General features: G+C 41.3%; 1 protein-coding gene across 11 annotated transcripts in view; it reads right to left on the bottom strand.

Annotated features, from left to right (window-relative positions):
- PRDM5 (PR/SET domain 5) overlaps positions 1-15,609 on the bottom strand; it is a 250,511-nt gene that overhangs the window by 169,365 nt on the left and 65,537 nt on the right. For 9 of the 11 annotated variants that reach the window (XM_061419279.1, XM_061419285.1, XM_061419280.1 and 6 more), the window contains exon 3: positions 1,459-1,581. In XM_061419279.1, the coding sequence (XP_061275263.1) occupies positions 1,459-1,581 (123 nt within the window). Of the gene's footprint in view, positions 1-1,458; positions 1,582-15,609 lie in introns of those variants that run through there. The other 2 variants (XM_061419283.1, XM_061419284.1) reach the window with 2 other exon arrangements.

The following is a 15,609-nucleotide window of genomic DNA, read 5'->3' as shown; positions in this document are numbered from 1 at the left end:
CCTGGAGAATCCCACGGGCGGAGGAGCCTGGTAGGCTGCAGTCCACAGGGTTGTGAAGAGTTGGACACAACTGAGCGACTTCCCTTTCACTTTTCACTTTCATGCATTGGAGAAGGACATGGCAACCCACTCCAGTGTTCTTGCCTGGAGAATCCCAGGGACGGGGGAGCCTGGTGGGCTGCCATCTACGGGGTCACACAGAGTCGGACAACGACTGAAGCGACTTAGCAGCAGCAGCAGCAGACTACCCTCTACAATGTAGGTGGGCCTCATCCAATCAGCTGAAGTCCTGAGAGGAACAAAAGGGTCTCCCTTCCCCCACCAAGTAAAACAGAATTCTTTTCTTTAATTTTGGCACCAACTCATGGCATGTGGAACTTTAGTTCTCTGACCAGGAATCAAACCTGTGCCCCCTGCACTGGAAAGTAGAGTCTTAACCCCTGCAGCACAGGGAAAGTTCCAAAAGAATTCTTTTGCCTAATGGCTTTTAAACTGGAAAATCCACTCTTCAGGCCTGACAGCCTTTCAAGTGGGACACTGGCTCTTGCTGATTCTACAGCAGCTTTCATGTCATCAAAGTTGAAATAGAACATCTGCTCTTCACTGTTCTACAGCAATCTGTGGCCTCTGGACCTGAGGTGGGACACTGGCTCTGAAGAGACTGAACTTGCCAGCCTCCATAACTACATAAGCCAATTCCTTAAAATAAATCTCTTTCTCAGTCTCTGTCTCTATCTCTCTTTCTAGATGGATGGATGGATGGATAGATATGTGCTAAGTCAACTCAGTTGTGTCTGACTCTCTGTGATCCCATGGACCGTAGCCCACAGGCTCCTCTGTCCACGGGTTTCTCCAGACAAGAACACTACAGTGGGTTGCTATGCCCTCCTCCAGGGGATCCTTCCGACCCAGGGATCAAATGCACATCTCTTATGTCTCCTGCACTGGCAGGTGGGTTCTTTACATCATAGATACAGATATATAGATCCCATCGGCCCTATTTCTTTGAAAACCCTGAGGAATACAACACCCTCAAGAAGCTCAGAGTACAGCCATAGAGAGACACACTCAAATAAACTTTCTCCATGAAGCCTTTCCCAAACAATAACATAGAACATTGTGCCATGAGCCAAATAAGCCATCAAACAGAAAAACTATCAACATACATTCACTGAATGAATTAAAAGTACTTGAAAGCAGAATCTGCCAAGGATAGTATCAGACCATGTAACTCATCCCCTCAAGAATTCTCATAAAGTCAGTGATCTGGGGTCAATTTACAGCTGGGCCTGCCCCTTCCTGCACATGCTGACTAGATGAGACTTCTCTGCTTTTATGAGTTACTTACTATTATTTGAAGCAGGTCATTTGGAAATAAATTTAAAACAGGGAGAACAGTTATAAGTTAGTTCATTCCCCTCAATGTACAGAGTACAAATAAGAAGCAAATAAGCTCACCTGGATGGCAGCCAGGTTCTTCTGCTCCTGAGATGGTGCCTCATGAACAAAGCGAAGCCAGTTGGAGTGTCGCGGGTTGGTAGCATCCAAAATGTACAGGACTTCTCCCTTACTCCCCCGAACCTGAAACGTAAGAGTGCCCGAATTTACACTTGAAGTTAGTATTAGCCGTACTAAACAGATTAGCCAAACTAAAAATAACACGGTATTTTTTCATAAGTATCACCTTTCTATTAACAGGTGTTGAATAGATGCTGGATTAACATCCATCCCTTAAACATACATACAAATAGAGCCTGCGCTTTCATTTGACATATCTAGATGACTCACAAATGCAATCAATTCTCAAGACATCCTGTGTTGATAGCTCTTTTCTGGTCAAAATTATTTATTTGTAGGTACAGTTTAATACATGTGTTGCAAATGCAGTTGTTTGGGGGATAACCATAGCTGCAACACGTATTTTTCCCACACAAGAGGGCAGTGCGGCTTGGTTCCTCAAGTGGCAGGGGCTGGAACAATCTCTCAATTTCTCTCTCCACCCCCTTACTGAATCATTTCCACATGTGGACAATCTGTTAATCTAACCAGTGGAACTGGACATCCACTGGGCTACAATTCACATTGTTACCAGTGGGTAAATAAAAAAGTTCAATTTTGTCGTTTCATGGCCTGCTGAAGTCTTGCTGAGCGGACAGTTGGCTTTGTTTCATGCCATAACACCGCTGTTCAGATCTACTCAACTCTCAATCGAGGGAGGGCTGTAACTGCCACAGGACCAAGGACTCCACTGGACATTCTTGAATCCAAGTTGCTTTGAATCTAGCTTCTTAAAACTGCTGCACTGTAAAGCTACAGCCACTTGCTCAGTTTAATAAAACATACACCAATCTTTACCCAATGCTCATTTTGAGTTTATATTCAACTGGAATCAAGTACAGGAGGAGGGAAGGAGTGAGTGATTAGCACTCCATATCTCCAACACAAAGTAACAAAAATATTAATATGAAGACTATATCTTTACTGACTCAGGGTGAGGAAAAACAAACTCCAGATTTCGAAAATTTTATTTTATAAAGTAAAGAAGAGGGTCGCAAACAGTTGGACATAACTAAAGTGACTGAGCACATACGTACCACAGTGCCAGATACTGCTAATGCCCTGGGAATTTTTCAGTAAACAGAACAGACAGACGAAGCCTAGCCCCACAACACTTAGGAGCAAACGAGCACAGACTAGAGCTTCAGTCACAGGAGGAGGACGTGGAGTAAGGGGAGAAGGGCTCTTCAGGATGGAGCGGTCAGGCAGAGCCGTGCTGACAAGGTGACCAGAAAAGCGTTCGAAGTGAAGACAGGGCACAGGCCAGGTGAGAGCTCAGGAAGACCGTTTCCAAGCCAGAGGGAACAGCCAGGAAAGGACATGTAGAAAGGCCCTGAGTTGGAAGCAAATTAAGAATAGCAAGAAGGCCATGAGGCTAGGACAGAAAGAGCAATGGAAAAAGTGGTGGGTGCTGAGATCAGACAGACTGACACAGGCCAGATCACAGGCACTGACTGGAGACAGGAAAGTTACCCCAGACGGTGAGTTACCCAAAAGCTGCTGCGTAAAAGCACCTGCTGCACGTTCTACAAAGACCGCTATTTCAAGATTCTAACACATATTTTCTGGGAAAAAAATACAGTTAGCCTTCTCCTTGTATTTCATATCTGCCATGTTTCTCAAACAATTCTTGTTTTTTTAAGGGTCCAAGGATCCTCAATAATAATTTAAAAATCTCTGTAATAAACGGCAGACCCTCAAAAGGCAGGGATTTAATTTTCAATACTGAAACTGCTCAAAGAATTTAAGACTATAAATACCTCTTCCTTGTGCCTTGTATGTTTAGGCATGAAGCTATGGGGATTTCTCACTAAATAACAACCTCATTCTGAGATCTGTGTTGGAAGACCCTGAAAACCGCCCTCCCCGCCTGCTCACCCATCAGTTCAGAATCCTGACGCCCACTGGGTAAAGCCGAAAGTGTCCAGCCACACTGCTGGCACAGACAGAAGTGACACGGCAACACTTCCTCAAGACGACCCCAGGCCACATTTCTTTAAGCAGAGTAAAAGAAGTAACTCTAAGCATCTGAGTATAAATTCTCCTTTCCAGGCTCCGCCATAGCTATAGTAACAAAACTGTTTATATGACAAACAGCTAAATTAAGCAAAACAGGCAGCAATGCCACTAGATACTAAAAAAAAAAATTATCTCAGAAGTGAAATCTAAAATCTACAACTGTTTCTGAAATCCACACAACCCAGCTAATTCTACATCAGGAAACATCAGCATGACTGCCATGGCATATTGCATTTAAGAGGCTACCACTACTTACAGAAACGGTTAATGATCCTTCTTAGTCATAAATTTGTCACTCAGTATTAAGTATGACACTCCAATACTTTGGCCACCTGATGCAGAGAGCCAACTCAATGGAAAGACCCTGATGCTGGGAAAGACTACGGGCAGGAGGAGAAGAGGGCAATAGAGGATGAGATGGTTGGATGACATCATGGACTCAATGGACATGAGTTTCAGCAAACTCCAGGAGATAGTGAAGGACAGGGAAGCCTAGCGTGCTGTAGTTCATGGGGTCACAAAGAGTTGGACCCGACTGAGCAACTCAACAACAAATTAAGCACAATATATATCAGATGTGTTTGACATTTGAAATTCATTCTTCAAAGATGTGTAACATAACAAAGATTTCTCTGTGACTTACTACAATAAGCCCATTTTACGAAGGGCATTGCTTGTTCCTTATTTTTTCAGCTTTTCCCCAGTCCCCTGGCTCTAGCTTTGTTGAATGACTCAGTAACTCATTTCCAGTCCATTAGATGTATGCACTTTCTGGTTATCTATTATCTTCTCACATCATATTTCAGCTTAAGAGACATGTACAATTTAATTTTTTGGTAAATTATTACAAGACTGTCACTTTCAATAATCTAAATCTATATATTATTGCTTATAGTCTCCTAACAACACTATAATGACAGACTATAGTGCCCTACACATTTACATCTGAGATAACTTTTTTGTTCACTAACAGAGCTGCTGCTCATTTATTTTACCCTAAACATCTTTTTCCAAATGACGCTTAAGTTCCTACCGTGCAGTCTTTACAGGCCACCTGCTTTCTCTAGTTTTCTAGTGGCTGGTCCTTTCCTCGTTTCCTCCATCCCAGTCTCTGACATTTGACTGAAGCTGTTGGGTTATTGCTCACATGACTTTTACCTCCCTACCCTAATCCCAGTATTCTCCTCACTGAAATACCTAAGAGAGACATCCAAGGATAATCTAATCCATCGTTCCTCTTTCCAAAGAAACCAAAAAAAAACAAAAAAAAACCTCCAGACAGATGGCTATTATTAAAGGCTCCATTTATCTATTTTGATACTGAACCCTGAGTAATATAAATTGAACCTTTTTTTTTTCTTTTTACTTTACAATATTGTATTTGTTTTGCCATACATCAACATGAATTCGCCACGGGTGAACCTTTTTAAAGACTAATGAATAAAGAAGACTCAAAATTCTTGTTAGTATCATGTTCCAGCATCTGACCTTTGCAGTGAGTGTGTATTGCTTTTCCTTTCAAAACTAGTCTTCCCAATACCATCTTATTCTATTTGAATTTTCATGGAAATGAAGCGTATTGGTTAATGTCCTATTGAGGACTGTCTTCTGAATACCAGGGTCTATAAAGAGATCAGAGGATGAAATGGTGGGATGGCATCACCAACTCAATGGACATGAGTCTGAGCAAGCTCCGGGAGATGGTGAGGGACAGGGAAGCCTGGCATGCTGCAGTCCATGGGGTGGAAAGAGTGGGACACAACTGAGCAACTGAACAACAACAATAAGGAAGTTAAATTTTCATCTTGCAATAAAAACCATCTCAATTCCAAACTCTGATTTGCACAGGCTTCCTAAGCCAGTTACATAAAAATAAGTTAGCTAAATTAGGAAAGGAAAAAACACTTTCACGTGAAAATGAAAACCTTCCTCCCTTTAATCAAGTCATTCATATCTCTAGGACTCTGTCGCTGTACATTAAATTAAAGTTATCATTGTGCAGGAACTTGGCAGGTTCTTGTCTCTGTCGACTGCTTCAGACATCACTTCTCAAGGTCCAAGACACTGTGCTGGACCTGTCTTTATTTCCAGATTAAAGATTAATGGCATTCATATAAAAGGAATGAAGTTACAGTATGAATGAACTCGGAAAACATTATGCTAAGTGAAAGAATCTAGTCTTGAAAGACCATATATTATATGATTCAGTGATACAAAATGTCCAGAATAGGGAGTAAATTAGTGGTTGCCTAGGTCTGTGGGGACTAGGAGGTAAAAGGGTCATAGCTAAAGAGTACAGCGGCTTCTTGAGGCTGATTAAAACATTCTAAAATTGATTATTTTAATGATTGTAAAACTCTGTATATATATACTAAAAACCAATTTGAACAGAAAAAAAAAAAAAAAGATTAATGGAATTAAATATATCAGTTTGCCTTCCCATCCAGCAAAGGACAGAAGAAACCACAAAAAGATTCAGCTCAACAACAACAAAAAAACCCTAACGTGTAAATGAAAGAAAAAATTGGAAATACATATAAACAATTTTTCTTTCCTCCAATTTAAATATTCTCTCTGTTAAATTGGGTCAACTATAAACAGAGAAGCTTATTTATTTTTTGGATGGTTCATGTTCATAGTAGAAGGGTCTACAATGTTACTCTATTATTTTCCTCCAATTATTTTGAATGCCTGAGAAATTTTTCACTTAGTACATACAAGGCATCAGCCTTCCCAGGGCAAAGCTAATAGCCAGATTTGTCCCCAGACGTGGTAAAATGTAATCAATGGAATTTTACTTAACATATGGTAAAATTTAATGACAGTGAAATATAATTAGTTCCAAAAATATAGCAATAATTTCCTTAATTAGAAGTCATAATATGTTATGTTATATGATTTATTAAAGAAAATATATTTTCCTTTCTGTCTTTCAACAAGACTTTTCAAAGAATTTTAAAGAAGTAAGATTTAGAGCATGGATGTCTTTAGAGGGTAAATTGTCATCATGTTTTTGTATTTAAATTACAGGCATATTTCAGCAATTGTTTTTAAATGAAGTAAGGCCAGATGCACTGCTTTCAGTATTTTATTACCCAGACTTCAGCATATCTTTAGGACCACAAAAAACTAAGTGTGCTCAAATAATCAATTCTGGCAGCACACTGTTGTCAGATTTAAACTAAAGAGAGACACACTTTCAGGAATCAGCAAAGATCATCCCTAGGAAACTGTAACGATTTAGAGTTTCTAAGAGAAAGGTATGTTTTTTTTTCCTGTTGATTTTTCAAAGACTTCGGTCTCAAATTCTTCCTAGCTCTGGTGCCTATAAACACACACACACAATCACTGTAGCATACCCGCCTTTATCTCCCCCACACACTACCCCATAGTCCTGATTCACAGAAACCCGTCCTCAGATGGGAAAGCACACAGAGAGAAAACACAGGCCTTGACAGGCCTTCAGTAATGGCCTTGACTGAGCACCATCCAGAATATAATACACACAAGAGTAAATGACTTAATAGGGCCGATGAGCAAAGTCAAGTCTCTTTTTCATTACCAATAATTACTGCCCTAAATATTTCAAGCTGGCATTCTAGGGTGATAAAAATGCTGGACTAGAATTCAAAACACCAGATGTGATCCAAACTCTTGACTGTGAGTCATGGGAGACTCATTTCCTCCAGCTGAATTAAGCCATGGTCTCCTGACCTCTAAAATGGGAATGACAGTCCCTGTGGGAGCATCAAAGGACTAAGATGCATGACTGGCAGAGAACCCGCCTACCAACACAGGAGACATGACACGGATTAGATCCCTGGGTCGGTAGGATCCCCTGCATCTTCAGGAGGGCACAGCAACCCACTCCAGTATTCTTGTCTGGAGAACCCCATGGACAAAGAGGCCTGGCTGGCTACGATCCAGAAAGTCACAAACAGTCAGGCATAACTGAAGAGACTTAGCACAGCATGGCCCACTGAGGAAGGCGAGGCTCACAGCAACTAACACGTTCTCAGAGATGATCACTGCTTCCAACAGCACAGCAGGGCACACATGTACCATCTTCCTGCCATGTCAACTTGTTCAAGGAATATACATGAAGGATACCCTAAGAATAGCATCAAACCCAAACACACACAAGTCACCTCTGCTTGGACGCCTGAAGTGAGAGCAGGCGCCGTCACCAGGCAGTAGCTAACCCAGGTGTAGGTCAGCTCAACTGACCTTCTTCCTTAAGTCAGATTCCAGGGTGCTGCCCTCCCTTCAGTAGCTTTAATTTCTTTCCCAACTACAGCCCTTCAAATTTCTGGAAGCAGCAGTATGTACCTCTTTCCCACATTTTCTCTTCTCCCAGAAAATAACTCTCTCCTTGTCTAAGGTGATAAATGTTCCTCCACTATCCTGGCTGCCCTCTCACAGATGTACAATGATTTGTGAAAACTCCCTTCACACAGTACAGAATTCAGCACACACAGGACTACTGTGATGTGGGCACTATTTCACTATTCCACGGTAGCTCAGCTGGTAAAGAATCCACCTGAAAAGCAGGTGATCCTAGTTCGATCCTTGGGTTCGGAAGATCCCCTGGAGAAGGGAAAGGCTACCTACCCACCCCAGTATTCTGGCCTGGAGAGTTCCATGGACAGAGGTGCCTGGCAGGCTACAGTCCATGGGGTTCCAAAGAGTCAGACACAACTGAGCGATTTTCACATTCACTTTTCTACTGATGCAATTTAAAATCATAAAAGCTGTTTTGATTGCCACATCTTATATTTAGCTGAGGCTGCCTTTACAATCACCTAATCTATATCAAGAAAGCTCTCCTGATACTGTCAAAGATGTGAAGGCAAGTTTTAACTGAGGAACTCAGTCAGGTTTACGTACATAAACAAATCCTGCGCTTGGGCACCTGACCACTCAGAGATGGAAATCTTTTATCTGTTCCTGTCTCAATAAATATTTTATTCACTAAAAGCTCAGCTAATGTGCCTTCTTTTTTAAAACTGCCATTGCCTTCATTTCCTTTAAAAGTTAGAAAATATTTTATAAGAGGTAATGGGAGACTTGACTTCAAAAGCACTCCATACCTTGTCTTTCAGTTCAGTTCAGTCACTCAGTCGTGTCCGACTCTTTGCAACCCCATGAATAGTAGCACGCCAGGCCTTCCTGTCCATCACCAACTCCCAGAGTTCACTCACACTCACGTCCATCGAGTCAGTGATGCCATCCAGCCATCTCATCCTCTTTCGTCCCCTTCTCCTCCTGCCCCCAATCCCTCCCAGTATCAGAGTCTTTTCCAATGAGTCAACTCTTCACATGAAGTGGCCAAAGTACTGGAGTTTCAGCTTTAGCATCATTCCTTCCAAAGAAATCCTAGGGCTGATCTCCTTCAGAATGGACTGGTTGGCTCTCCTTGCAGTCCAAGGGACTCTCGAGAGTCTTCTCCAACACCACAGGTCAAAAGCATCAATTCTTCGGCACCCAGCCTTCTTCACGGTCCAACTCTCACATCCATACATGACCACAGGAAAAACCATAGCCTTGACAAGACGGACCTTTGTCTTTCAAAGCACTTGTAAAATGGGACTAATTTTTTTAAAGAAGAAATAACTGACATGACAATGTGAAAGACACCATGAAAAGCACATCATCATTTTCACAGTAAATTCATGAAAGAGCCTTAGCAGTGTAACCACTGACCCTTCCTACAGTTTTACAAACATGTTCAGGCAGTCAGACTTCAGTGATATTTTGGATAGGCAAGTTTTTTACTGAATAAAAAATAAAATATAAAACACTTAGCTGACATTAGCTTATGACACCCCCTGCTTTAGGGGTGTTCTATGGAAAAGGTCAGTTTTCATTCCAATCCCAAAGAAAGGCAATGCCAAAGAATGCTCAAACTACCACACAATTGCACTCATCTCACACGCTAGTAAAGTAATTCTCAAAATTCTCCAAGCCAGGCTTCAGCAATATGTGAACCATGAACTTCCTGATGTTCAAGCTAGTTTTAGAAAAGGCAGAGGAACCAGAGATCAAATTGCCAACATCCGCTGGCTCATGGAAAAAGCAAGAGAGTTCCAGAAAAACATCTATTTCTGCTTTATTGACTATGCCAAAGCCATTGATTGTGTGGATCACAATAAACTGTGGAAAATTCTGAAAGAGATGGGAATACCAGACCACCTGACCTGCCTCTTGAGAAATATGTATGCAAGTCAGGAAGCAACAGTTAGAACTGGACATGGAACAACAGACTGGTTCCAAATAGGAAAAGGAGTTCGTCAAGGCTGTATATTGTCACCCTGCTTATTTAACTTCTATGCAGAGTACATCATGAGAAACGCTGGACTGGAAGAAACACAAGCTGGAATCAAGATTGCCGGGAGAAATATCAATAACCTCAGATATGCAGATGACACCAACCTTATGGCAGAAAGTGAAGAGGAACTCAAAAGCCTCTTGATGAAAGTGAAAGTGGAGAGTGAAAAAGTTGGCTTAAAGCTCAACATTCAGAAAACGAAGATCATGGCATCCAGTCCCACCACTTCATGGGAAATAGATGGGGAAACAGTGGAAACAGTGTCAGACTTTATTTTTCTGGTCTCCAAAATCACTACAGATGGTGACTGCGGCCATGAAATTAAAAGACGCTTTCTCCTTGGAAGGAAAGTTATGACCAACCTAGATAGCATATTCAAAAGCAGAGACATAACTTTGCCAACAAAGGTCTGTCTAGTCAAGGCTATGGTTTTTCCTGTGGTCATGTATGGATGTGAGAGTTGGACCGTGAAGAAGGCTAAGCACCAAAGAATTGATGCTTTTGAACTGTGGTGTTGGAGAAGACTCTTGAGAGTCCCTTGGACTGCAAGGAGATCCAACCAGTCCATTGTGAAGGAGATCAGCCCTGGGATTTCTTTGGAAGGAATGATGCTAAAGCTGAAACTCCAGTACTTTGGCCACCTCATGCGAAGAGTTGATTCATTGGAAAATACCCTGATGCTGGGAGGGATTGGGGGCAGGAGGAGAAGGGGACGAAAGAGGATGAGATGGCTGGATGGCATCACTGACTCGATGGACGTGAGTCTGAGTGAACTCCGGGAGTTGGTGATGGACAGGGAGGCCTGGCGTGCTGCGATTCATGGGGTCACAAAGAGTCGGACACGACTGAGGGACTGATCTGACTGATCTGATCTGATCTGATAAAGAATGTGCAAAGGTCAGTGCATAAATGCTGGCATCCATTCTGACTGCTTAGTGGCCTTTTGGTTTACTTCCTGATTTTGTCAACATCCTAAGCAGGTGATTTCTCCATAAGTAAAGTGTTATTTCACAAAGGAATTAGAAAACCATATTAATAAAGTTAGCATGTCATTTCCCAATTTGGTATACTCCATCAAATCCATCATATACAATTCACAAAACTTTAAATCTAGTTAACATTTTATGAGCCTATAGTGTTGTCAAAATTTTAATACAGATTTGAGACTTATACAGACAAGAGCCTTGAAGTCAGCTTCTGAAGAATTCTCCCTATGGTATACTAAAAGGTACACAAAATATGCCAAACGTTAAGAAAAATTTAGTAGCAAAATTCTAATTAACAGACACAAAAGCATTTCAAAGGGTTCTTTGTATAAAAAAAACAATGATAATCTCCAAGATCCTAAGATCACAGTCTTGCTGTTTTTAGAAGATGATGCCTTGTATCTGAAAATTTCTGGGCAAGGTTAATAGACACAATGAATAACAAAGAGCTCTGTGCAGTCCACAGGGAGAAAAAAATGAGAAAAAGAAAGATCCAGGTTTCCTTTGATTCTAATTTGAGTTATTTCCTAACCCAAATTGCACTGGTAGTCACTGTTTTCAGATTTTTCCTAAATACACAGTTTTTCTACAGCTATTAATATTGAACCTACCCAGCCTATTTAAATTAACTGCACTTTACATTTACATCTTCAAAATGAATGCAACTCAATAAAGAAACAAACAAATGTCGAACAGAGTCGGACACGACTGAAGCAACTTAGCAACAGTATGAGAATACACCTAAAAAATAAAATATTTCCCAAACACTAATGTTCATCATTTCCTTTCTTAAAATCGTCCAACAATCACAGTTCTGTGATGAAGAATTCTAAAAAGGTAACAGTCATCAGTAAACAACATTTATTGAACAACATCTACTGTGCAGTCCTTTACTGGTTACTTTAAAGTATGCCATGAGAAGCTACAAATGAAATTCTAGAATACTGTTCCTTTATCCAACATCCACAGTATTAATAAGGACATAGAAAACACAATTTTTAAAAGAAATAACAAAGCAAAGTCTGATTATCATAAGGTAGATATACACACAAACTTCATTCATTTCAGAAACAGTACACACAGGTGTAAAATAAGAAACTGTGCTGAGATCCTGAGGATGGACCAAAGTAAAAATAAAATATTAGCAAAGAGTATGTTATAAATAGCTTCCAACAGACAAGGTTTGCAAACAGAGTAAAGCCAGCAGGCCCGAGACCAGCATGTTTACAAAGGGCCTGCTGGAAGTAAGACTGGCCCTTGCCTGGCATGTGGGAACTTGGGAGTTCCCAGGATGTCCTCCATCAGTAGTTAATGAATAAGGGTGGTTCACTGTTCCTAGCAGAATAAACACCATGGTTTACGCTGAAAACCTGCTTTTCTTCTGGGAATCTGGAATCGTGGTACATGCTAGGCAGAAGGTGGCTACAAGCCCCAAATAAAAATCTTGGGTACTAAGTTTCTAATGTGCTTCCTTGTACAGAAACCTCACATGTGTGTGCTCCTCCTTCATCACTGGGCAAAGCGTGAGCTCCGTGTGACCTCTCACGGGAACGAGGGAGCATGATGAAATCGACGCTTGGGTTCCTGCAGGTTCTGCCTGTGCCTTTTTCCCTCGTGAGCCAGCTGCGTCCATCACTGAAGAAAATCTTCCCCATGAGTACAACTACAAGCTGAGTCTCACAAGTCCCTTCAGGGAATCTCAGAATGTGGGGGTGATCCTGAGATTCCCCAACATATAAGATAGTTAGTTCCAGTTGCTGAATGGACGGCATACACACTTGTCAACAGGAGAGGTAGAAAATCATCTAGAGATCAACAGTTTTATCATACTTATATGTAACTTCCACAAATTAAACTACAACCATCCAATGAAAGGAAAAAATAAGTAAGAAAAATCAAAGAAAGAAAATAAATTTAGACAGTAGGGACCATTTCTTTTCACGGCCCATAATGGCAATGATATGAGATTAGTGCCTTATGAACTAGTTCTAAGTCCTGTATAGGCTGTGACTCTACACCAGAGAATATTATCACAATAAAAGAATGGTAGAGTACTCTTGCCTGGAAAATCCCATGGGCGAAGGAGCCTGGTAGGCTGCAGTCCATGGGCTAGGAGTCGGACACGACTGAGCGACTTCACTTTCACTTTTCACTTTCATGCATTGGAGAAGGAAATGGCAACCCACTCCAGTGCTCTTGCCTGGAGAATCCCAGGGACGGGGGTGCTTGGTGGGCTGCCGTCTATGGGGTCGCACAGAGTCGGACACGACTGAAGTGACTTAGCAGCAGCAGCAGCAGAGCATTTTAGTCATTTTGTGAGGAAGAGGCAAGATAAATGATACTAGTAAATTTGGTTGGGAAGACACTAAAGAATGATGGGACTCAAATTTGGTGGTTCAAATAGTAAAATCAGAGAAATAATAGGAAATAAATGGGAAAAGTATCCATTAGGAAGATTTGTGCTTCATCAAAAACAAACGTCAAACATAACCACAAATCAGGATCCACCCCAGCAGGGATTAGCTTTTCAGTAACAATTCACATATGAAGAAAGAGGGAAAAGTAGAAAAGATAATTTAGCTGGGAAAGATGAAGGAGAATGGATGATGGGAGGCAACCAACAACTTTAATAGGCAGGATGGACTGTGTATAGAGGAAAAATTTTATGAAAGGAAAAAGAATTAACAGACTGTTACAATGACCTAGATGTGAAGTAATAAGGCTCTGGAAAGAGGTAATGGCTATAAAAATGAAAACGATGGGTAACTGCAAAATAAACAGCTGGAGAGAATCTGTTTTTGGAACTGATTTAAAATACAAGCCAAGGAAAAAGTGGCAAATACTCCAAAACTGCAAGCTCCAGAGATCAGTCTCATTGATACTAATGGGAGATTGAAAAGGTAATAACTACTTGAAAGGGAATAATAAACAGAAAGAGATTAGTCTGACACTCCACTTGGGGATTTTAATGTATAAAAAGAGGACTTAAAAAGAAAGGTTCTTCTGAAATAAGAAAACAGAGTTAAGCAGAGGATGAAAGATAAGGGTGGGAAGCTTATGTCTTAAAAGTTATAACCTAATACCTGAAAAATAGAGTATAGGAGAAGAAAATAACACAGCTCACTCCTCTAGAAGGTTTGAATCCAAATCAGACAAAACCAGATAGGCATATTTAATGTAGTTATAAGAAGGAATACAAACATAAAATTTAAATAATATTTATGTCATATGCAAGCAAAGAAGACAGCAGAAAATTCTTCTCAAATCCTCCTACACATCTAGTCCATCAGGTGGGTTTGCCAAGGATTCCTAACTCTCTATAGCTCTCACGATAGAGCAGAAAATTGCTGAAGTATGACCCTCACACATAATTCACAGAAGGCCCTTGAGTGCCACCGGACAGTATTCATAAAGAATTACAAATTACCCTCCAAATTACAGAATGTTCAGAAAAAGAAGCCCTCTCCAAGGAGCAGATCTCTACTTGCTCCTAAAAGCTTATGTAGGTTCCTCATTCAAAATTTCCAGCTGTTTCCAAAATATACAAGCTGCTCATGCAATTCAATACCAGAAAAACCACCAACGAAATCCAAAAGTGGGGAGAAGATCTAAACAGACATTTCTCCAAACAAGACATGCAGATGGCTAATAAGGTCTCAATGCTGCTCGTTATAAGAGAAATGCAAATCAAAACGATAACGAGATCTCCTCACACTGGTCAGAATGGCCGTCATCAAGAAATTTACAAACAGTAAGTTCCGGAGAGGGTACAAAAGGGAACCCTCTTCCATTGTTGGTGGGAATGTATATTAATGTAGCCACTATGGAAGACAGTATGGAGATTCCTTTAAAAACCAGCAGTAAAACTACCATGTTCTGTGCTGTGCTCAGTCGTGTCCAACTCTTTGCAACCCCATGGACCATAGCCCTCCAGGCTCCTCTGTCCATGGGATTCTCCAGGCAAGAATACTGGAGTGTGTTGCCATTTCCTACTCCAGGGGATCTTCCCAACCCAGGGATCGAACCTGCATCTCTTGCATCCCCTGTATTGGCTGGTGGATTCTTTAACCACTGTGCCACGTGGATTTTCGGTAAAACTACCCTATGACCCAATAATCCCACTACTGGGCATATACCCTGAGAAAGTCATAATTGAGAAAGACACATATATCCCAATGTTCACTGCAGCACTATTTACTATAGCTAGGACATGGAAGCAACCTAGATGTCATCAACAGATGAATGGATAAAGAAGATGTGGTACAGATATACATAACTGAATATTACTTGCCCGTGAAAGGGAATGCATTTGAGTCAGTGCTAATGAGGTGGATGAACACAAAAGAGTGAAGTAAAAAATAGAAAAACAAATATCATATATTAATACATGTATGGAGTCTAGAAAGATGGTACTGATGAACCTATCTGCAGGGCACCAGTGGAGAGACAGACATAGAGAACAGGCTTATGGACACAGGGCTGGAGGAGGAGAGGGTGGGGCAGACGGAGAGAGCAGCATGGACGCAGACACACTAGCACGTGTAAGGTACACAGCCAGGGGGCTCTGCTGTAGACTCGCAATCAAACCAGCTCTGGGACAGCCTAGAGGGCGGCACTGGGTGAGAGGTGGGCGGCAGGTGGAAGCGGGGCGTACATAAGTATACCTAAGGCTGATTCAGGTTGATGTCTGGCAGAAACCAACACTCTACTGTAAAGCAA

The sequence above is a fragment of the Bos javanicus genome, chromosome 6 (assembly GCF_032452875.1).
Source record: "Bos javanicus breed banteng chromosome 6, ARS-OSU_banteng_1.0, whole genome shotgun sequence".
In the NCBI taxonomy this organism is placed as follows: domain Eukaryota; kingdom Metazoa; phylum Chordata; class Mammalia; order Artiodactyla; family Bovidae; genus Bos; species Bos javanicus.
This window is presented reverse-complemented; position numbering and strand designations above follow the sequence as displayed.